General features: G+C 38.1%; 1 protein-coding gene across 1 annotated transcript in view; it reads right to left on the reverse strand.

Moving 5' to 3' along the window:
• LOC131394267 (adhesion G protein-coupled receptor E2-like) overlaps positions 1–25,105 on the reverse strand; it is a 51,937-nt gene that overhangs the window by 14,609 nt on the left and 12,223 nt on the right. The window contains exons 11-15 of the mRNA XM_058525486.1: positions 16,908–17,015; positions 16,491–16,721; positions 16,137–16,312; positions 15,055–15,252; positions 14,541–14,776 (exon numbers count right to left, since the gene is read on the reverse strand). Of these exons, the coding sequence (XP_058381469.1) occupies positions 14,541–14,776; positions 15,055–15,252; positions 16,137–16,312; positions 16,491–16,721; positions 16,908–17,015 (949 nt within the window). The remainder of the gene's footprint in view (positions 1–14,540; positions 14,777–15,054; positions 15,253–16,136; positions 16,313–16,490; positions 16,722–16,907; positions 17,016–25,105) is intronic.

The following is a 25,105-nucleotide window of genomic DNA, read 5'->3' on the forward strand; positions in this document are numbered from 1 at the left end:
GCCAAACTGAAATGGCAGTCATAAATAAAAGGGAAAAGAAACAAAGGAAATATAGAACAACCAGAAAACAAGAGATAAAATGGGAATATTAAGCCCTCATATATCAAAAATCACTCTAAATGTAAATGAATTAAATTCATCAATCAAAGGACACAGTGTGGCTGGATGGATTAAAAAACAGGACACAACAAGATGCTACCTCCAGTAAACACAGGTCTAAAGACAAACATAGGCTCAGAGTAAAGGGATGGAAGATGATATCCCAAGCAAATGGCAACCAAAAGAAAATGAGTACAGCCATATTTATGTCAGACAAAACAGACTTCAAGATAAAAAGAGAACAAGACGGGCATTATGTAATGAGAAAACAGACATTCCACCAAGAAGACATAACACTTATTAATTTATATGCACCAAACACAGAAGCACCAAAGCATATAAAGCAACCATTAGCATACGTAAAGGGAGATATTAACAGCAACACAATAATAGCAAGGGACTTTAACACTCCACTTACATCAATGGATAGATCATCCAGACAGAGTGTCAACAAGGAAAAGGTGGCCTTCAATGAAACACTAGACCAGACGAACTCAATAGATATATATATAGAACATTCCACCCAAAAACAGCAGAATGCAGGCTCCTCTCAAGTGCACATGGAACAGTCTCAAAGATAGACCATATGTTGGGAAACAAGGCAAGCCTCAATAAATTTAGGAAGATTGAAATCATATCAAACACCTTTTCCAACCACAATACTATGAAACTAGAAATCAAGTACAAGAAAAAAGCTGGAAGAGTCAAAAATATGTGGAGACTAAGCAACATGCTACTGAACATCCATTGGATCAATGAAGATATCAAAAGAGAAATCAAGGGGCTGGCCCAGTGGCACAGTGGTTAGGTGCACACGCTCTGCTGTGGCAGCCCAGGGTTTGCCAGTTCGGATCCCAGGTGCGCAGCAATGCACCGCTTGTTAAGCCATGCTGTGGCAGCGTCCCATGTAAAGTAGAGGAAGATGGGCACAGATGTTAGCCCAGGACCAATCTTCTTCAGCAAGGAAGAGGAGGATTGACATTGGATGTTAGCTCAGGGCTGATCTTCCTCACAAAAAAAAAAAGAGAGAAATCAAAAAATACCTCAAGACAAATGAAAATGAAAACACAATGAACCAAAATTTATGGGCTGCAGCAGAAGTGATACTAAGAGGCAAGTTTACAGCAATACAGGCCTACCTCAACAAACAAGAAAAATCTCAAATAAACAACTTTACACTATACTTAAAAGACCTAAAAAAAGAAGAACAAACAAAGCCTAATGTCAGTAGAAGGGAGCAAATAATAAATAGCAGAGAAGAAATAAATGAAATCAAGACTAAAAGAACAATAGAAAAGATCAATGAAACTAAGAGCTGGTTCTTTGAAAAGATAACCAAAATTGACAGACCCTTACCCAGACTCACTAAGAAAAAAAGAGAGAAGATTCAAATAAATAAAATCAGAAATGAAAAAGGAGAAATTACAACAGACATCACAGAAATACAAAAGATTATTTTAAAAATACTATGAAAAGCTATATACGAACAAATTGGATAACCTAGAAGAAATGGATAGATTCTTAGAATCATACAACCTCACAAAACTGAATCAACAAGAAATAGGCAATCTGGATAGACCAATCACAAGTAAAGAGATTGAAACAGTAATCAAAATACTCCCAAAAAACAAAAGTTCAGGACCAGATGGCTTCTCTGGAGAATTCTACCAAACATTCAACGAAGACTTAATACCTATCCTTCTTGAAATATTCCTAAATATGGAAGAGGATGGGACACTCCCTAACTCATTCTAGAAGGCCAACATTGCCCAATACCAAAACCAGATAAGGATGAGACAAAAAAGGAAAATTACAGACCAATATTGCTGTACAAAGATGCAAAATTCCTCAACAAAATATTAACCAATAGAATAAAACAATACATTAAAATGATCATACACCATGATCAAGTGGGATTTATTCCAGGGATGCAGGGATGGTTCAAAATCCACAAATCAATGTGATCCAACACATTAAAAAAATGGAAAATAAAAATCACATGATGATCTCAATAGATGCAGAGAAAGCATTTGACAAGATCCAACATTCATTTATGATAAAAACTCTCAATAAAATGGGAATAGAAGGAAAATATCTCAACATAATAGAGGCCATTTTTGACAAACCCACAGCCAACACCATACTAAACAGTTAAAAAACTGAAAGCTATTCCTCTGAAGACGGGAACAAGGCAAGGATTCCCACTCTTGCCACTCTTATTCAACACAGTACTGGAAGTTTTAGCCAGAGCAATTACACAAGAAAAAGAAATAAATGGTATCCAAATTGGAAAGGAAGAAGTAAAACTGTCACTATTTGCAGAGGACAGAATTCTATATATATAGAAAACCCTAAAGAATCTGAAAATACTATAAGAAATAATCAACAAATGCAGTAAAGCTGCAGAATACAAAATCAACTTACAAAAATCAGTTGCATCTCCATACACTAATAACAAACTAGCAGAAAAGGAAATCAAGACTACAATCCCATTAACAATCACAACAAAAAGAATACGATGCCTAAGAATAAACTTAACCAAGGAGGTGAAAGATCTATACACTTAAACCTATAAGACATTATTGAAAGAAATCGAAGAAGACATAAAGAAATGGAAAGATATTCCAAATTCATGGATTGGAAGTATAAACATAGTTAAAATGTCCATATTATCTAAAGCAATCTACAGATTCAATGCAATCTCAGTCAGAATCCCAATGACATTCTTCATGGAAAAAGAACAAAGAATCCTAAAATTTATGTGGAACAACAAAAGACCTTGAATAGCCACAGCAATCCTGAGGAAAAAAAACAAACCTGGATGTCTCACATTCCCTGACTTCAAAATATCTTACAAAGCTATAATAATCAAAACAGCATGGTACTTGCAGAAAAACAGACACACAGATCAAAGGAACAGAATTCAGAGCCAAGAAACAAAACCACACATCTACGGACAGCTAAACTTTGACAAAGCAGCCAAGAACATACAATGGAGAAAGGACAGTCTCTTCAATAAATGGTGTTGGGAAAACCGGACTGCCACATGCAAAAGAATGAAAGTAGTCCATTATCTTACGTTATACACAAAAATTAACTCAAAACGGATTAAAGACTTGGATGTAAGACCTAAAACCATAAAACTCCTAGAAGAAAACATAGGCAGTATGCTCTTCAACATCGAACCCCTTATCAGTATCTTTTTTTTCCTTTTCTTAATTGATATCACAATAGTTTATAACATTGTGAAATTCCAGTTGTACATTATTATTTGTCAGTCACCATATAAACGCACCCCTTCACCCCTTGTGCCCACCTCCCAACTCCCTTCCTCCTGGTAACCACCAAAGTGTTCTCTCTGTCCGTGTGTTAGTTTATATTCCACATATGAGAGAGGTCATACACTGTCTTTCTCTGTCTGGCTTATTTCACTTAACATAATACCCTCCAGCTCCATCCATGTTGTTGTGAATGGGACGATTTTCTCTTTTTTTATGGCTGAGTAGTATTCCATTGTACATATATACCACATCTTCTTTGTCCAATCATCTGTTGATGGGCACTTGCGTTGCTTCCATGTCTTGGCTATAGTGAATAATGCTGCAACAAACATAGGGGTGCATAAGCCTCTTTGGGATTCTTGATTTCAAGTTCTTTGGATAAATACCAAGAAGTGGGATAGCTGGATCATAAGGTATTTCTATTTTTAATTTTTTGAGGTATCTCCATACTTTTTCCATAGAGCCTGCACCAGTTTGCATTCCCACCAACAGTGAATGAGGGTTCCCTTTTCTCCACAGCCTCTCCAACATTTGTTATTTTTTGTCTTGATGATTATAGCCATTCTAATTGGTGTAAGGTGATATCTTAGTGTAGTTTTGATTTGCATTTGCCTGATGATTAGTGATGTTGAACATCTTTTCATATGCCTGTTGGCCATCTGTATATCTTCCTTGGAAAAATGTCTGTTCATATCCTCTGTCCATTTATTTTTCGTGAGGAAGATCAGCCTTGAGCTAAGATCCATGCCAATCCTCCTCTTTTTGCTGAGGAAGACTGGTCCTGGGCTAACATCCATGCCCATCTTCCTCCACTTTATATGAGATGCCGCCACAGCATGGCCTGACAAGCAGTGCATCGGTGCGTGCCTGGGATCTGAACCCGGGCCGCCAGTAGCGGAGTGTGCACATTTAACTTCTACGCCATGGGACTGGCCCCCCCCGCCCATTTTTTGATTGGGTTATTTGTGTTTTTGTTGTTCAGATGTGTGAGTTCTTTATATATTATGGAGATTAACCCCTTGTTGGATATATGGTTTGCAAATATTTTCTCCCAGCTGATGGGTTGTCTTTTCATTTTGATCCTGGTTTCATTTGCCTTGCAGAAGCTCTTTAGTCTAATGAAGTCTCACTTGTTTATTTTTTCTTTTGTTTCCCTTGTCTGAGTAGATATGGAATTCAAGAAGATCCCTTTATGACCAAAGACGAATAGTGCACTGCCTATATTTTCTTCCAGGAGTTTTATAGTTTCAGGTCTCACCTTCAGGTCTTCGATCCATTTTAAGTTCATTTTTGTGTATGGCGAAAGCAGATGGTCTATTTTCATTCTTTTGCAAGTGGCTGTCCAGTTTTCCCAGCACCATTTATTGAAGAGACTTTCCTTTCTCCATTGTATGTTCTTTGCTCTTTTATCGAAGATTAGCTGACCGTAGATGTGAGGTTTTATTTCTGGGGTTTCAATTCTGTTCCATTGATCTGTGTGTCTATTTTTGTAGCAGTGCAGTACCATGCTGTTTTGATTACTATCACTTTGTAGTATGTTTTGAAGTCAGGGATTGTGATGCTTCCAGCTTTGTTATTTTTTCTCAGGATTGCTTTGGCTATTCCAGGGTCTTTTGTTGCCCCATATGAATTTCAGGATTCCTTGTTCTATTTCTGCAAAGAGTGTCATTGGGATTCTGATTGGGATTGCATTGAATCTGTAGATTGCTTTAGGTAGTATGGACATTTTAACTATGTTTATTCTCCCAACCCATGTACATGGGATATCTTTCCATTTCTTTATGTCATCATCGATTTCTTTCAATAATGTCATAGTTTTCATTGTATATGTCATTGACCTCCTTGGTTAAGTTTATTCCTAGATATTTTATTCTTTTTGCTGTGATTGTAAATGGGACTATATTCTCGAGTTCTCTTTCTGTTCATTCATCGTTAGAGTATAGAAATGCAGCTGATTTTTATAAGTTGATTTTGTATGCTGCAACTTTGCTGTAGTTGTTGATTATTTCTAATAGTTTTCTGATGGATTCTTGAGAGTTTTCTGTATATAAAATCATGTCATCTGCAAACAGTAAGAGTTTCACGTCTTCATTGCCTATTTGGATTCCTTTTATTCCTTTTTCTTGCCTAATTGCTCTGCCCAGAACTTCCAACACTATGTTGAATAAGAGTGGTGAGAGTGGGCACCCTTGTCTTGTTCCTGTTCTCAGAGAGATGGCTTTCAGTTTTTCCCCATTGAGTATGATGTTGGCTGTGGGTTTGTCATATATGGCCTTTATCATGTTGAAGTACTTTCCTTCTATAGCCATTTTGTTGAGAGTTTTTTATCATAAACAGATGTTGGATCTTGTCAAAAGCCTTCTCTGCATCTATTGAGATGATCATATGGTTTTTATTCCTCAATTTGTTAATGTGATGTATCACATTGATTGATTTGTGGATGTTGAACCATCCCTGTATCCCTGGTATAAGTCCCACTTGATCATGGTGTATGATCTTTTTAATGTATTGCTGTATTCAGTTTGTCAATATTTTGTTGAGGATTTTTGCATCTATGTTCATCAGGGATATTGGCCTGTAATTTTCCTTCTTTGTATTGTCCTTGTCTGGCTTTGGTGATGTTGGCCTCATAGAATGTGTTAGGAAGTGTTCCATCTTGTTCTATTTATTGGAATAGTTGAAAAGGATAGGTATTAAATCTTCTTTGAATGTTTGGTAAAATTCTCAAGAGAAGCCAGCTGGTCCTGGACATTTATTTTGGGGGAGGTTTTTGATTACTGTTTCAATCTCTTTACTTGTGATTGGTATATTCAGGTTCTCTAATTTTCTTGATTCAGATTTGGGAGGGTGTATGATTCTAAGAATTTATCCATTTCTTCTAGATTGACCAATTTGTTGGCATATAGTTTTTCATAGTATTCTCTTATAATCCTTTGTGTTTCTGTGGTATCCGGTGTGATTTCTCCTCTTTCATTTCTAATTTTATAGACTTGAGCCTTCTCTCTTTTTTTCTTAGTGAGTCTGGCTAAGAGTTTGTCAATTTTGTTTATCTTCACAAAGAACCAGCTTTTCGTTTCATTGATTCTTTCTTCTTTTTTTTTTGGTTTCAATTTCATTTATTTCTGCACTAATTTTTATTATTTCCCTCCTTCTGCTGACCTTGGGCTTTTTTTCTTCTTCTTTTTCTAATTCTGTTAGGTGTAGTTTAAGATTTCTTACTTGTATTTTTGTTGTTTGTTAAGGTGAGCTGGTATTGCTATGAATTTCCCTCTCAGGACAGCTTTTACTGCATCCCATATGAGTTGGTATGGTGTATTTTGATTCTCACTTGTCTCTAGATATTTTTTTATTTCTCTTTTAATTTCCTTAATGATCCATTCGTTGGTCAGTAGCATGCTGTTTAGTCTCCACATATTTGTCACTTTCCCAGCTTTTTTCTTGTAGTTGATATCTAGTTTCATAACATTATGGTCAGAAAAGATGCTTGTTATGATTTCAGTCTTCTTAAATTTATAGAGGTTTGCCTTGTTTCCCAACATATGGTCTATCCTTGAGAATGTTCCAAGTGCGCTTGAGAAGAATGTGTAATATGTTCTTTTTGGATGGAGTGCTAGCAGTATCTTTTTGAATACCATGTCTACTCAGGTGAGGGAAAAAATTAAAAATAAACAAATGGGACTACATCAGACTAAAAAGCTTCTGCACAGCAATGGAAACCATCAATGAAACAAGAAAACAGCCCACCAACTGGGAGAATATATTTGCAAATCATATATCCAACAAGGGGTTAATTTCCAAAATATATAAAGAACTCATATAACTCAGAAACAAAAAAATGAAGAACCCAATCAATAAATGGGCAGAGGATATGAACAGATATTTTTCCAAAGAAGATATACAGGTGGCCAACAGGCACATGAAAAGATGTTCAACATCACTAATTGTTAGGGCAATGCAAATCAAAACTATAATGAGATATCACCTCACACCTGTCAGAATGGCTATAATTAACAAGACAAGAAATAACAAATGTTGGAGAGGATATGGAGAAAAAGAAACCCTCATACACTGCTAGTGGGAATGCAAACTGGTGCAGCCACTATGGAAAACAGTATGGAGATTTCTCAAGAAATTAAAAATAGGAATACCATATGATCCAGCTATTCAACCACTGGGTATTTATCTAAAGAACATGAAATCAGTAATTCAAAAAGATATATGCAGCCTTAAGTTCATCACAGCATTATGCACAATAGCCAAGAGACAGAAGTAACCCAACTGCTCATCAACGATGGATGGATAAAGAAGATGTGGTATATATATACAATGAAATACTACTCAGCCATAAAAAATAAAAATCATGCCATTTGCAACAACACAGATGGACCATGAGAGTATTATGCTAAGCAAAATAAGTCAAACAGAGGAAGACAAATACCGTATAATTTAACTCACATGTGGAAGATAAACACATAGATAAGGAGAACAGACTGGTGGCTACCACCGGGAAAGGGAGTGGGGGAGGGTGAAATGAGTAAAGGGGCACACATGTATGGTGATGGACAAAAACTAGACTATCGGCGCTGAACACATTGCAGTCTACACGCAGGTGAGATATAATAATGTACGCCTGAAATTTGCACGATGTTATAAGCCAATATGACCTCAATAAAATAATTTTTTAAAAATGACGGACACCACTCCAGGAATTGCTACCTGTTTGTAAAACTAAAGGACTGAAAACAATCTAAATGTACATCAATATAGGGCTAGTTATTGAAATTATGAAACATTTATATAATAAAATATTATACATCTATAAAAAAGGAATAAAGAAGCTCTATATGTATAGCTGAAGAATCTTTGAGATTCATTGTTAAATGAAAAAAATCAAAGTGAAGAAAAAAGTGGATGGTGTGCAAACATTGGTACTAAAAATATATTTTTAAAAATATGAGATTTTATATTAATAAAATGCTTTTGATAGAAAAAAAGGAAACTTCACTTACAGTAGCAGTCAGACCTCATAGTGAATTTGAGGCATCCCACCCCTGACTCTAGCCCCAGTGCACCATTAACCTTCTTTCTGTCTCTATGGTTTTGTCTATAATGGACATTTCACATAAATGGAATCATAAAATATGTGATCTGCTATGACTGGATTCTTTCATTTAGCATAATGTTTTGAAGGCTCATGCATGTTGCAGCATGTTTTCATGAATGAATAATATTTTTTAGTCTTTTTTAACGGATAAATAGTATTCCCTTTTATGGATATGTCACATTTTATTTATCCATTCATCAGTTGGTGAACATTTAGTTGGTTTCCAGTTTTTGGCTATTTTGAATAATGCTGCTGTGAGCACTCATGTACAAGTTTTTGTGTGGACATCTTTCCACTTGTTTGGGGTATGTACCTAGGAGTGGAATTGCTGGCTCATGTGGCAGCTATATGTCCAACCTTTGAGAAACTGTCAAACTGTTTTCCAAAGTGGCTGCACTATTTTACATTCTAGTGAGCAATGTATGAGGGTTCTAATTTTTCCACATCCTTGCAAACAGTTTCTTCCTGTCTTTCGTTTTTTTAATTTTAGCCATTTAACCTAATGGGTGTGAAGTGATACCGCATTTTGTGGTTTTTAATTTTCATTTCACTAATGACTAATGATGTTGAGCACCTTTTCATGCACTTATTGGTCATTTATATCTTTAAAGTAATGTTTATTCAAATCTGTCAATTTTTAAATTGCATTATTTGTCTTTTGCTGTTGAGTTACTCAATATAATTTTAACAACAGTGCAAAACAAAAGTTCTCTTATGATCAAGATTGGTTACTGAGGCATAGACAGCTTACATCTGTTGCTCAAGGTTTTACTGTCAGAGTGAGAGAATCCACTCTAGATCCCACATGAGCGTAAAGTGGAGAGTGGGGAAGACAACTCAGGACAAGCAGAGTGTCTCAGGACATCTCAGGACAGCGAAGCACACACTGAGAAGAATGTAATCAGGAAAGAACTGACGTGTCCAAGGAGGACACCTGGAAAGAGCTCAGCTGACACAGGTGAACATGAATTTTAGTAGCTCATCCTGGTTAATAGTGCACGTTCTGGGGGACTGAATTCCTGAATGGAGGAGTGAAGACCTTGGTAAATGTGCTCTCCATCTAAAACAACAAAAATATAAGCAAAACAACTAAAACAACAATTTCAAGACTCTAGCAATTATCCAAAGCCACAGAACAAACTAGAAGTAGTCTATCCAAGAGAAACTACTGAACCTCAATGAGACTGGAGAGGAAGGAGTCTGTGATGTTTTAACGTGGAGCCATTTCCATTCCTTCTCTCCCCAGCTTAGTGGTGCAGCAGCCAAGACTTGCTAGCCTTGCAGACAACAGAGAGATATGACTATTTTTAGAGATCTGTTAAAGGCGTCACCATCATCCTGACAGCACAGCTGGTAGTTTTTTCTCACACTTTGACTCCCTGGGAACATTTTATTCTCAAAATTTGGTGGCTATTTGATTTGACTGAAAGCTCTTCTGAGTGGGGGACAAAAAGGCCTACTCCATGGGCTTTACCAAAACAATAGCAAACTACTGTCACACCACCAGCTGTCTAAGGCTGTGACTTCAGGATGAGCCAGCAAGAACTTGTCTGGGAATATAAAGAAAATACTGGAGCACTAAAGGACCACAGGGAATCTTGAAAAGCTCTGAAATCTTCCTGGAAACCTAAGGATGCACAAGGCTGTGCCCATGCTCAGGAAAGGACTGGGAATAAAGAAGGCAGCAGTCTCTCCTCTCTGGCTGACCTTGAGGCTTTGTGCCATCAGGAAGTGAGAGCTCAGTCTGTTACACAAGCTTCCTGAAGTTTGCAGGTGTGCCTTCTCACACACATACCTTGTAAAAGAGTTCAAAGCATATAGGCCAGGCATGTAAGGAAATCTTATGCCCAAAGATTGAGTCGCCACTAAATTGTCCTGAACCAAGTATGACCTCCTAGGCACCCAGGTTTAAAAATAAAAACAAGAACTTTAAAAAGCTAGCAGAAAACTCAGAGGCCACATACTACAGAGAACGATCAATGCACAGAATTAGTTCAGGAAAGTCAGTAACAAACAAACAACAACAAACTAGAAATAACAACCAACCTTTGAGGAATCTGATAACAGGAGTGTTACAATATATGATCTATAACACTTGGTTTTAAACAAAAATTTATGATATACACAAAGAAACCAAACAGTATGCATCATACACATGAAAAAAATAAGTCAAAAGAAAATGTCCCTGAGGAGGCACAGGTTTTGGGCTTAGTACACAAAGTCTTAAATAAGTTACTATAAATATATTAAAAGAACTAAAATAAACCATGTCTGGAAAATTAAAGGCAAGTATGACAACAATGTTTCACCAAATAAAGAATATGAATGAATTATGAATGGAAGCAAATAGGAATTCTTGAGTTGAAAAGTACAATAATTGAAATGAAAAATTATTCTGAGGGGCTGGACAACAGAATTGAGCAGGCAAAGGAAAGACTTAATAGGTCCAGCCCCAGTGGCGTAGTGGTTCAGTTTGGCATGCTCCACCTCAGTGGCCCGGGTTTGGATCCCGGGCGCAGACCTACACCACTTGTGGCTGTGCTAGGGTGGCAACCAACATACAAAATAGAGAAAGATTAGCAACAGATGTTAGCTCAGGGCAAATCTTCCTCAGAAACAACAAAAAAAAAGAATTAATGAATTTGAATATAGGTCTATAGAGATTATGCAGTCTCAGGGAGAGGAAGAAAATGAATGAAGAAAAATGAACAGGACCTCAGAGACCTGTGGCACAAGACCTAGTGCACCAACATGCACATAATTGACATCCCAGAAAAAGACAAAGCAAAAGGGCAGAAAATTACTTAAAGAATGAATGGCCAAAAACTCCCTAAATTTGAAGAACTCCAAGTGGAATAAACTCAAAGAGAACCACACTTCAGCACATCAGAGACCTACTGACAAGAGTCAAAGACGAAATCTACAGAGTGGCAAGAGAAAACTGATTTTTCACGTACAAGAGGTCCTCAATAAGATTAACAAATGACTTCTTGTCTGAAATCATGGTGGTCAGAAGGCAGTGGGATGACATCTTCAAAGAGTCAAAAAAAAGTTAATCGACCAAGCCTTCCATATCTAGCTAAATTCTCCTTGAAAAAAAAAGAAAATAGGTCATCTCAAGATAGTCAAAAATAAGATAAGTCTTGCTAGCATAACTGTCCTACAAGAAATACTCAATGAGCCCCTCATGCTGATAGAAAAGGAAACTAGGCAGTAACTTGAATCCACACAAAGGACTAAAGAGCGCCAGTAAAGGTAACTACATGGGTATCAGGAAAGGCACTATAAACTTTTTTTTGTTTGTAACTCTTTTCTTCTCCTGTTTTAAAAGACAACTGCACAAAGCAGTACTTATAAAACTGCATCAATGGTTTATGACAATAATAGTACAAAAGAGGAGGAAGGGAATAGAGAAATATTGGAAGAAAGTTTTTGTATAGTATTGAAATTAATTTAGATGCTAATTGCAATCCGCAGGGCAACTCAAAACACATAGTAAAAGAAACAAGGGAATTGAAAAGGTACATTAGAAAATGTCTATTTAGCACAAAAGAAGGAAATGAGGAATAGGAGAATTAAAAAAGATATAAGATATACAGGTAAGAAATGTCAAATGGCATACAAACCCTACCATATCAGTAATTACATTATAAATAAACTGGGTATCCACATGCAAAATGGTAAAATTAAGCCCCTACCTCATACAATACACAAAAATTAACTCAAGAGCTATCATAGACATAATTGTAATAGCTAAAACCATAAAATTTCTAGAAAAAAAAACTTGAATAAGTCTTTGCGTCCTTGTGTTAGGCAATGGTTTCTTAGATATGACATCCTAAGCATGACCAACAAAAGAAAACAGGTAAATTTGACATCATTAAAATTAAAAACTTTCCGCTTTAAAGCACATTATCAAGAAAGTGAAAAGGCAAAGATTGGAAGAAATATTTAAATCATGTATTGATAATGGACTAGCAGCCAGAATATATTAAGAACTCTTACAACTCAACAATAAAAGGACAAAAACCCAATTAAAAATGGGTAAAAAATTTGAATGAGTATTTCTCCAAAGAAGACATGCCAATGGTCAATAAGCACATGAAAAGATGCAAAACGTCATTAGTCACTAGGGCAATGCAAATATAAACCCCTATAAAATATCACTGCACACTCATTAGTATGGCTAGAGTCAAAAATGTAGACAATAACTGTTGACAATGATGTGGAGAAATTGAAATCCTCATATACTGCTGGTGGGAATGTAAAATGGTACAGACACTGGAAAACAGGTGGCAGTTTGTCAGAATGCTCAACATAGATTTGCCATATGACCCAGTAGTTCTACTTGTAGATATATACCCAAGACAAATGAAAACATATAAACTCACACAAAAACTTGTACATGTATGTTTATAGTGGCATCATTCATAATAGGAAAAAAATTGGAAGTAATCTAAATGTTTATCAACTGATGGATGGATAAACGAAATGTGGTATATCCTTATAGCGGAATATTACTTATAAAACAACACCACCAGCAACAACAACAAAAAATGGGGTCATGAAACTTGCTACAACATGGACAATCCATGAAAACATCATGCTGAGTGAAAGGATCCAGTCACAAAGACCACATGCATGAGTTCCTTAAGTGAAATATCCAGGATAGGGAGATCCTCAGAGACACAGAGCAGATGAGTTACTGTCAGGGGCTGGGTGGAGGCGTGGGTGGCGGGAATGGGGAGTGAAGGTTACTGTACACCATGTTTCTTTGGGGGAATTGGAAACATTCTAAACTTATATTGTGGTGATGGCTGCACAACTCTGGTTATTCTAAAAACCTCTGATCTGGACACTTTAAAAGGGTAAATTTTAGGTATGTGAAATATATTTCAATAAAAATGTAAAAACAGTAAACCTGGTAGTAAAAGATGGAAACAAAAGACTGCAAGCTCAGGAGCTTGACTGCCTGGATTCAAGTCACAGCTCTGCTACTTTCTATCTGTGCACCTTTGGGCATTTACTTAAACTATCTGTGCCTCAGTCTACCATTCTGTAAAATGGGGCAAATGACAGTACGCATCTGCTTCACAGTATTGGTGTGAGGGATGATTAATTAACACATGTAAAAATGGTTAGAAATGTGCCTGGCCCACAACAAGCACCTTGTAAACCTTAACTATGATAGAGTCTATTATTTTGATTATGGTATTTGTCCAAAGAACATGAAAACACCAATTTGTAAAGGTACATGCACCCCTGTGTTCATTGCAGCGTTATTCACAATAGCCAAGACTTGGAAGCAACCTAAGTGCCCATCAAGGGACCAATGGATAAAGAAGCTGTGGTATATATACACAATGGAATACTACTCAGCCATCAGAAACGATGAAATCCAGCCATTTGTGACAACGTGGATGGACATTGAGGGTATAATACAAAGTGAAATAAGTCAGAAGGAGAAGGTCAAGTACCATATGATTTCCTTCATTAAGTAGTAGATAATATCAACAATAAACAAACACATAGAGACAGAGATTGGATTGGTGGTTACCAGAGGGGAAGCGGGGAGGGAGGAGGGTAAAAGGGATAATTCGGTATATGTGTGTGGTGATGGGTTGTAATTAGTATTTTGGTGGTGAACATGATGTAATCTATGCAGAAATAGAAGTATAATGATGTACACCTGAAATTTTTACAATGTTATAAACCAATGTTACTGCAATAAACAAAAAATTTAAAAAAAAAAAGAAAAGCTCTACTTTTACAAATGAAAAACTGGAATATCCTTTGTATTTAGATAAAGAAGCAGGTTAGATTTTTTTAAATGACATCCTAAGAACTTCTTTTGATTTCATCTTTGCAATTTCAAGGACAGAGATCTAAAAACATTCTCCTTAATTAATAATATCTTCCCCCAGAAAAAAGCTCTCTGGATTATTACTTAGTGTCTCTCTCCATATTATGCTCTGGCATGATCAAAGTGCTCTGTTGGTTCTACGACAGCCATGGTCGTGCTGGAGAAGAAAAGGACAGAGGGAATTTGCATTTACCGGCTGGGTGTTCCGTAAAGGTGAGGCCTGGATGCTGCAGAAATGGCCACAATCACAGCCGGGACCCCGTAGCCCACAGGGAACATGAGCTTCCTCATGAACCTGCTTGTGCTGGAGTAGTTGACCACCGTCAGGTTGCGAGCAGTGAGGAAGAGGTGCAGGCCCTCCAGCAGCATCCAGGTGAAGGAGGTCAGGTAGAGATAGTGTAAGGCACCCGCGATGAGGGCGCACAGCACCTGGGGGCAGAGGCAGGTGTCAGCAGGAGGGACAGTCAGGGTGGAGGGTGGCCCAGGACCTCTCCTGCACCTTGCCCCTGGGGAGGACTCTGAGGAGCACGAAGGAGTTGTCAGAGAGGGTTTGTCTTCCAGTTGCATCAGTCAATGTGAAACTGGCTACTCACCCCTCACCTTCCCCAAGACACAAGATCATTTATTACAGTGTCCAGTTCAGCGTGGCTCCGTGGACTCAGCACCCCTGGGGCAGGGCAGAGGGCCCACTGGGACAGGGTCAGTACCTTGATCTCGGTTCGGTCGATGGCCGTGAGGAAGAGGAGGTGGGCCAGGAGGAGGCAGAGGGAGAGGTGCAGGTGGAGCGAGGTGCTGGTGTTCTGGATGGCTCTGCACAGCAGGAAGGTGAGGGCCGCCAGGAGGAGGCACAGCAGAGAGAGGCTCAGCCCCACATAGGTGATCACAGCCAGTACGGGGTCCTCCTCCTGGGACCAAGCAAAGAGGACATCACAGTCACACCTTCCTGATACTGCTTCCACCATTTTTATTTTTATTTTTAGGCATAGAAAAATTAGGAATGGAGGAGCCAGGTAAATTTGTAATCTTTACGGCTAAGTACATACAGGGTCACAATGTTAGAATTTTAGGGGATTCTGAATTGATTAACTCAGACCCTGCACCAAGCCCTGGTACTCACAAGGGCTTATTTTTCTTTAGAGATCACCTGATTGAGTCTCTGGCTTTTGAGACGCAAAGAAAGTAAGCAGGTCACCCGGTGTACACACAACTTCTTCCAGATTTTTAATCAAAAGGCAATCTAGGTGCTGCTGTGAAGGGATTTTGCAGATGGAGGTCCTACATCAACTGAATTTAAGAAAAGGAGTTTACCCTGAGTGGGCCTGATCTAATCAGGTGAATCCTTTAAAATCTGGGCTCTTACTGGAGAATAAGGTTCAAATTTTGAGAGAGTTTTTATGTGAGGGAACTTCTGCTGCCTGCCTCCAGACAGGAACACCGATACTTTGTGAGATAGCCTATGAAAGGGCCATGTGAGAAGGAACACAGGTAGCCCATAGATGCTGAGCATGGTCCCCTGTTGCCAAGTAGCAAGAAAGTGGGCCCTGAGTCCTACAACTGCAAGGAACTGAATTCTTCCAGTGACCAGTGAGCTTAGAGGTGGATCCCAAGCCTCAGAGGAGAGGCTTGTAAGACTTGTAAGATCCTAAGCAGAAAAACCAGCTACACCACACAGGACTGCTGACCTGCAGAAACTGGGAGATAATACCTTTGTGGTTCTATTGAACTGCTATGTTGTGGGAATTTGTTACAGTGTGATGCACACTGAATGCAGCCCTCTCAAGGCCCTCACCTGCATGTCATAGTGGGCCATGAGGACAGCAAAACTGCTGAGGTGGGTGCACTGGCAGGTGGTGCTGGCATCTCTGGTGCTCACCACCCTGCAGCCTGTGGTGGCCCAATGACCACATCCATCTGGGCTTTGCTCCCAGAAGACACAGAACTCCCTCTGCCTTTGTCCAATGTTCACTGACTGTAGGAACAGGGTGAAGGTGTGAGCTGGTGGTTCTGGTGCTCAGAAGGGATGACACAAAGCTGGCACATGAAGGGCTTTCCTGGGGAGCTGACACACCCACAAGGGAGCCTCCCTGAACCCCGAGGCTGTGCCCAGGACTCAGACCTCTTCCACACCCACAGCCCATCCCACCTGGACTCACATGGTTAAAGACGAAGGTGACTGGGGAGCTAAGGTTCTGGGTGTCCTTGTTGCTCATAAAGGCGGTGAGGACATCAGAGAACAGGACAGGGGAGACTACCTGCAGCAATTGTTTGTGTGTCTCATGTACAACTGCCCTCTTCTCAGGCTCCAGGACCACGGGGGCCTCAGCCAGCAACTTACCCATCCCTGGAGTGGAGACAAGGCCCACCACAGAAGGGCCTGCAGGAGAAGGCTAAGGTTGATGTCTTGGCATCCCCAACAGGACCCCTTCTCTTCTGATGAACTCTTTCCTTGTGTCTCCACCAGATCCCAAATATCCCTTTAACATTTAATTTTCTACTTGTCACATCCCTGGGCACTTATACTATGAAGCCTCAGTGACCTTCTCCCCATCTCAGCTGTTACCTGCGTCACCAGATTTCTGCACCACATCCCAGTTCAGCAGCATCTTTGCCTGATTCTGACTCAAGATGACATTCTTGTCTCCTTGCTCCAGCACCTCCATGGACAGTTCTATGAGTTACACATAGAATGTGGGAGTTACACAATCGAGTTAGGTTAGTAATTGTGACTGTAGTGGTGCTTTAATAGCGTGACTTTATATATATGCATAGTCACAATACTACGTGTAATACTATCATTTTGTGTACAAAACAGTACCGCTACTTTATATATGCACTTCCAGAGACATTCTATGTGTTGTGGGAGTGAGATTAGTAATTGTGCCACAGTAGTTGACATAATACCATTATTTGATGTATGTATATATATATATATATACATATATATATATACACCAAAATTATGTGTAATACTATTATTTCTTGTCCCACACAAAACCATTATTTCATATATACTATAATATTGCATATAATATTTGGTATAAATAATAATGGTATATATATATATGCATATCATCTGAATTTACAAAGGATTGTCGCAGAAACTATGAGTAATTTTTCAACAACAAATTAGATAACCTAGATGAAATGGACAAATTCCTAGAGACACACAAAGTACAAAAGTGACTGAAGAAGAAATAAAGAGTCTGAACAGGCCTACAACAGGTAAAGAGATTGAATCAGTAATCACAAACTTCCCAAAATGAAAAGCTCAGACCAGATGGCTTCACTGGTGAATTCTACCAACCATTTAAGGAAGAATTAACATGAATCCTTTGTAAACTCCTCCATAGAATAGAAAAGGATGGAGCATTACCTAAATAATTCTATGAGATCACCATTACCCTGAAAACAAAACCAGAGAAAGACATCACAGGAAAACAAAACTGTAAACCAATATCCCTTATGAACATAGACGCAAAAATCTTTAATGAGAGTGGTGCAAGCATCATGGTGGAGTGAGCTCTCCCCTTAGACTTTACCCCAAGAGACAATGAAAAGGAAACTCATAAACCAACAGAGGACATTTGAACAACAGAAACTACATCAGAGAGACCCAGGCAGGCATACTTCTGAAGGTGGAGGTGCTGGACCTCCCAGAGGAAGTGGAAGGAGGTAAGGGGATCTTCTCTCCCTCTCCCACAGCAATCTAGGGTGAAGCACCACATGCAGCTCTGAGAAAAGAGGGGAGAGGGGCAGCTCTCTATGGGAATTCCTTTGCTCTCAAGTTCCCTCAAACCCTGAGGGAAAGCTCCACACAGAGGACACTGAGCTATTTGGGGGGTATCTTCATCAAGCCAGCACCCCAGGAGGGTAGATAGCGAGGACAGAGCTAGAATGCCCCCAGGATTGTGCATGCAAAATTAAGCACCCCTCCCGCGGCCCGGCACATCAGCTTGCCTGGCAGACCAGGGCACAGGATCCCCACCAGAGTGTCCATGCATGTGTCAGAGAAGCAGCAGCTGGGGGTGGAAATCTCAGACAGGACCTGTCAGCATAGATTCCAAAGGACTACCACAGATGCCAGGGATCATGGAAGGCTCAGAATACACAGCTCCTGACACCACTCTCAGTGGTGGCAGGTGGAAATGTGACCAGATACTATCTTTGTGTGAAGGCACAAATCCATGCCATCAAATAGTATGAAGAAAAATATTAATACTCCAGACCAGAAGGAAAGTGACAAGCACTCAGAATTCAATCCTGAAGTCATAGAAATTTACAATCTAAATGACAGAGAATTCAAAATAGCTATCATGAAACTCAACGAGTTACAAGAAAATTCAGATAGTTCAATGAAATCAAGAAAAAATTAATGAATGGAGGGAATTCTCCACAAAGAGGTTGAAACTATAAAGAAAAACCAATCAGAAATGTAGGAGATGAAAAACCCAATGAATGGGAGAAAGAAAAATCTGGAGTCCTTGAGTACCATAGCTGATAATATGGAGGATAGAATTAGCTATCCAGAGGACAGAAATATAGAAATGCTTCAGATGGTGGAGGAGAGAGAACTAAGACTAAAAATAAATGCATAAATTCTCTGAGAAATATCCAAGTCAATTAGGAAATGCAACATAAGGATTATAGGTATTCCAGGGGAGAACAGAGGGAGAATGGAGCAGAAAGCTTATTCAAAGAAATAATAGCTGAGAACTTCCCAAACCTTGAGAAGGAGCTGGAATTAAAAGTAAAAAAAGCTAATAGAACTCTTAATTATACCAAAGTAAAAAGACCTTCACCAAGGCATATAGTAGTAAAACTGGCAAAGTCAATGACAAAGAAAAAAATATTAAGGGCAGCAAGGCAGAAGAAAATAACTTACAAAGGAACCCCTATCAGGAGTTCAACAGATTTCTCAGCAGAAACCTTACAGGCTAGGAGACAGTGGGATGATATATTCAAAATTCTGAAAGACAAAAACTTTCAGCCAAGAATACTCTATCCATTGAAAGTATCCTTCTGATGTCATGGAGAAATAAAAACTTTCCCAGATAAACAAAAGCAGAGAGAGTCCATTGCCACAAGAGCCCTCCTACAAGAAATGATTTAGAAGGCCCTCATACTTAAAAAAAAAAAAGAAAGAGTTTACAAAGCCTTGAGAAAGGAGATAAATAGGCAGATAAAATCTCAAAATTGTAGCTCTCTATCAGAACAGGTTAGCAAACACTTAATTATAACATTAAAGCTAAAGGGAAGGAAAACTTCAAAAATAACTATAATCTCCTCATTTTAATCACAAACACACAACACAGGATGGAATAAGTTGTGACAACAATAACTTAGAAAGGGACGAGGAAAGGGATGGAATCAGCTTAGAATAAGGACATAAGAGGCTATCAGAAAATGGACTATCTCATCTATGAGATTTTTTATACAAACCTTATGGTCACCACTAAACAAATAATCAGAACAGAAACACAAATGATAAATACAGAGAAAACTGAGAAAACCATCATAGAGAATCACCAAACTGAATTAGCAGTCCAAAATACATGGGATGAGAAACAAGGGAAATACAGAACAATCAGAAAATGAGTGATAAAATGGCAGCATTAAGCCTTCATATATCAATAATGACTCTAAATGTAAATGGATTGAATTCTCCAATCAAAAGACAGAGACTGGCAGGATGGACGCAGAAACAAGACCCAACAATATGATGCCCCCAGGAAACACATCTCAGCTCTAAAAACAAACACAGGCTCAGAGTGAAGGGATGGAAGGCGATACTCCAAGCTAATGGCAAACAAAAGAAAGCAGCTGTTGCCATACTTATATCAGACAAAGTAGACTTCAAGATAAAACAGGCAATGAGAGACAAAGAGGGGCAGTATATAATGATAAAAGGGACACCCCACCAAGAAGACATATCACTTATAAATATATATGCACCTAACACAGGAGCACCAAAGTACATAAAGCAACTAATAACAAACCTAAAAAGAGATATTAACAACAACACAATAATAGTAGGGGGAATTAATAGTAGTAGGGGACCCACTTACATCAATGGATAGATTATCCAAACAGAGTGTCAACAAGGAAATAGTGGAATAAACAAAACACTAGACCAGATGGACTTAATAGATATATATAGAACATTCCATCGAAAAATAGCAGAATACACATTCTTCTCAAGTGTATATGGAACATTCTCAAGGATAGGCCATATGCTGGGAAACAAGGGAAGCCTGAATAAACTTAAGAAGATTCAAATCATACCAAACATCTTTTCTGACCATGAGGATATGAAACTAGAAATCAACAAGAAGAAAAAAGCTGGGAAAGTTACAAATAGGTAGAGATTAAACAACATGCTACTGAACAAGCAATGGATCATTGAAGAAATTAAAATAGAAATCAAAAAATATCTATAGACATGTGAGAATGAAAATACACCATACCAACTGATATCAGATGCAGCAGAAGCAATCCTAAGAGAGAAATTCATAGCAATGCAGACCCACCATAACAACTAAGAAAACTCTCAACTAGGCAATCTTACACTAAAGCTAACAGAACTAGAAGAGGAAGAACAAAGAAAGCCAGCTTACAAAGTCAGCAGAAGGAGGGAAATAATAAAATTAGAGCAGAAATAAATGAAATTTAAAAAAAAGAAAAGTATCAATGAAACTAAGAGGTGGTCCTTGCGAAGATAAATAAAATTTACAAACCGTTAATCAGACTCACTACAAAAAAAAAGAGAAGTCTCAAATAAATAAAAGTAGAAATGAAAGAGGAGAAATTACAACAGACAACACAGAAATACAAAAGATTGTAAGAGAATACTATGAAAAGCTGTACACCAACAAATTGGACAATCTAGAAGAAATGAATAAATTCTTAGACTCATACAATCTCCCAAAACTGAATCCAGAAGAAATAGAGTCTGAATAGATCAATCACAAGAAAAGAGAATGAAACAGTAATCAAAAATCTCCCAAAAAGTAAAAGTCCACGACCAGAAGGCTTCTCTGGAGAATTCTGCCAAACATTCAAAGAAGATTTAATGCCTATCCTTCTCAAACTATTCTTAAAAATTAGAGAATACAGAAAACTTCCTGACACATTTCATGAGGCCAACATCACCCTGATCCCAAAGCCAGACAAGGACAACACAAAGAAGGAAAATTACGGGCCAATATCACTGATGAACATAGATGCAATAATCTTCAACAACATGTAGGCAAACCAAATACAGCAGTACATTAAAAGGATCATACACCATGATCAAGTGGGATTTTTAGCAGGGATGAAAGGATAGTTCAACATCTACAAATCAATCAATGTGATACACCACATTAACAAAATGAGGAATAAATACCACATGATCATCTCAATAGATGCAGAGAAAGCATTTGACAAGATCCAACATCCATTTATGATAAAAACTCTCAATAAAATGGATATAGAAGGAAAGCACCTCAACATTGTAAAGGCCATATATGACAAACTCACAGCCAACATCATACTCAATGGGGATAAAACTGAAATCCATCCCTCTGAGAACAGGAACAAGACAAGGGCACCCACTCCTGCCACTCTTATTCAACACAGTACTAGAGATTTTGGCCAGAGCAATTAGGCAAGAAAAAGGAATCCAAACAGGCAATGAAGAAGTGAAAGTCTTGCTGTTTGCAGATGACATGATCTTATATGTAGAAAACCCTAAAGAATCCATCAGGAAACTATTGGAAATAATCAAGAACTACAGCAATGTTGCAGCATACAAAATCAACTTACAAAAATCAGTTGCATTTTGATAATCTAATAATGAACTAACAAAAAGAGAACTCAAGAATACAGTCCCATTTACAATCACAACAAAAAGAATAAAATACCTAAGATTAAATTTAACCAAGGAGGTGAAAGACCTATTCAATGAAAACTCTAAGAAATTACTGAAAGAAACCGATGATGATATAAATAAATGGAGAGGTATTCCATGCACATGGTTTAGAAAAATAAATATAGTTAAAATGCCCATACTACCTAAAGCAATCTACAGACTCGATGCAATCCCAATCAGAATCCCAATGACATTCTTCATGGAAATAGAACAAAGAATCCTGAAATTCATATGGGACAACAAAAGGCCCTGGAATAGCCAAAGCACTCCTGAGAGAAAAGAACAAAGCTGGAGGCATCACAATCTCTGACTTCAAAACATACTACAAAGCGATAGTAATCAAAACAGCATTGTTCTGGTACAAAACAGACACAGATGAATGGAATAGAATCGAGAGTCAAGAAATAAAACTTCACAACTATGTACAGCTAACCTTCGACAAAGGAGCTAAGAACATAACAATGGAGAAAGGAAAGTCTCTTCAATAAATGGTGTTGGGAAAACTGGACAGCCACATACAAAAAATGAAAATTGACCATTATCTTTCGCTGTACATAAAAATTAACTCAAAATGGATCAAAGACTTGAAGGTAAGACATGAAACCATAAAACTGCTACAAGAAAATATAGGCAGTACATTCTTTGACATCAGTCTCAGAAGGATCTTTTCCAATACCGTATCTACTCGGGCAAGGGAAACAAAAGAAAAAGTAAACACATGGGACTTCATCAGACTAAAGAGCTTCTGCAAGGAAAAGGAAACCAGGAACAAAACAAAAGTCAACCCATCAACTGGGAGAAAATATTTGAAAATCATACATCCAACAAGGGATTAACCTCCAAAATATATAAAGACCCCACACAACTCAAAAACTGAAAAATGAACAACCCGATCAAAAAATGGGCAGAGGAGGGCCGGCCCCGTGGCTTAGCTGTTAAGTGCGTGCGCTCCGCTACTTGCGGCCAGGGTTCAGATTCCGGGCGCACACCAACGCACCACTTCTCCAGCCATGGTGAGGTCGCGTCCCACATACAGCAACTAGAAGGATGTGCAACTATGACATACAACTATCTACTGGGGCTTTGGGGGACCAAAACAGAAAAAGGAGGAGGATTGGCAATAGATGTTAGCTCAGAGCCAGTCTTCCTCAGCAAAACAAGGAGGATTAGCATGGACGTTAGCTCAGGGCTGATCTTCCTCACAAATAAAAAAATGGGCAGAGGATATGAACAGACATTTTTCCAAAGAAGAGATACAAATTGCCAACAGGCACATGAAAAGATGTTCAACATCAGTAATCATCAGGGAAATGCAAATCAAAACTACGCTAAGGTATCACCTTACACCCATTAGAATGGCTATAATCACCAAGGCAAAAAATAACAAATGTTGGAGAGGATATGGAGAAAAGGGAACCCTCATACACTGCTGGTGGGAATGCAAACTAGTGCAGGCACTATGGAAAACAGTATGGAGATACCTCAAAAAATTAAAAATAGAAATACCATAAGACCCAGCTATCCCACTACTGGTTTTTATCCAAAGAACTTGAAATCAAAAACTCAAAGAGACTTATGCAACCCTATGTACATTGCAGCATTTATTAACAATAGCAAAGACATGGAAGCAACCCAGGTGCCCATCGACTGATGATTGTATAAAGAAGGCATGATATACATCTCTCTCTCTCTCTCTCTCTCTCTCTCTCTCTATATATATATATATATATATATATATATATATACACACACACACACACACACACACACACACACACACAATGGAATAATACTCAGCCATAAAATAAGACAAAATTGGTCCATTCACAACAATGTGGATGGATCCTTAGGGCATTAATTAAGCGAAACAAGCCAGACAGGGAAAGACAAACATCACGTGATTTCACTCATATGTGGAGATAAACTAACACATTGACAAAGAGAACAGATTAGTGGTTACCAGAGGGGAATCAGGTTGTGGGGGTGGCATAAGAGGTAAAGGGCACATTTATATGGTGACCAACAAATAATAATGTACAACTGAAATTTCACAATGTTATAAACTATTATGACCTCAATAAAATAAAATAAATAAAAACTAAATAAAGATAAATGTGTAAATTCAAAAAAATCTTCAATGAAATATTAGGAATAAATTTATCCAAGGAGGCTCAATATTTGTACACAGAAGACTACAAAAGATAGTTGAAAGAAGTTAAAAACTCTAAATAAATGGAAAGACCTCCTTTGTTCATGAATTGGAAGACTTAATATTGTTAAGATGGCAATACCCCTCAAAATCACCTACAAATTCAACGCAATATAATCAATGTTCCAACAAAATTTTATTATTTTTTTTGGAGACATGGAAAAGCTCATCCTAAAACTTATATGGCATTGCAAGAGGCCCAAACACCCAAAATAATCTTAAAAATGAAAGACAAATTTGGAGTACTCAGACCTTCTGATTTCAAACTTACTACTAACCTACAGTATCAAAACACTATGGTACCAGCATTAGAATAGACATGTAGACCAACAAAATAGAATGGAGAGTCCAGAATTAAACCCATGTATCTACAGTCAATTGATTTTCAACAAGGAATGCCAAGGCCCTTCAATGGAGAAAGAATAGTCTCTTCAACAAATGGGGCTGGGACATCTGCATATCCACAAGCAAAAGAAGGAAGGTGGCCCCTACCTCACACAATACACACAAAAAAAAAACCTCAAAATGGGTCAGAGACCTAAATTTAGGAGCTAACACTAACAAAATTAGGAGAAAATAAGGAGATAAATTTTCATGACCTTGGATTTGGAAATAGATTCTTAGATAGGGCACCAAATGC

The sequence above is a fragment of the Diceros bicornis genome, chromosome 30 (assembly GCF_020826845.1).
Source record: "Diceros bicornis minor isolate mBicDic1 chromosome 30, mDicBic1.mat.cur, whole genome shotgun sequence".
Classification (NCBI taxonomy): domain Eukaryota; kingdom Metazoa; phylum Chordata; class Mammalia; order Perissodactyla; family Rhinocerotidae; genus Diceros; species Diceros bicornis.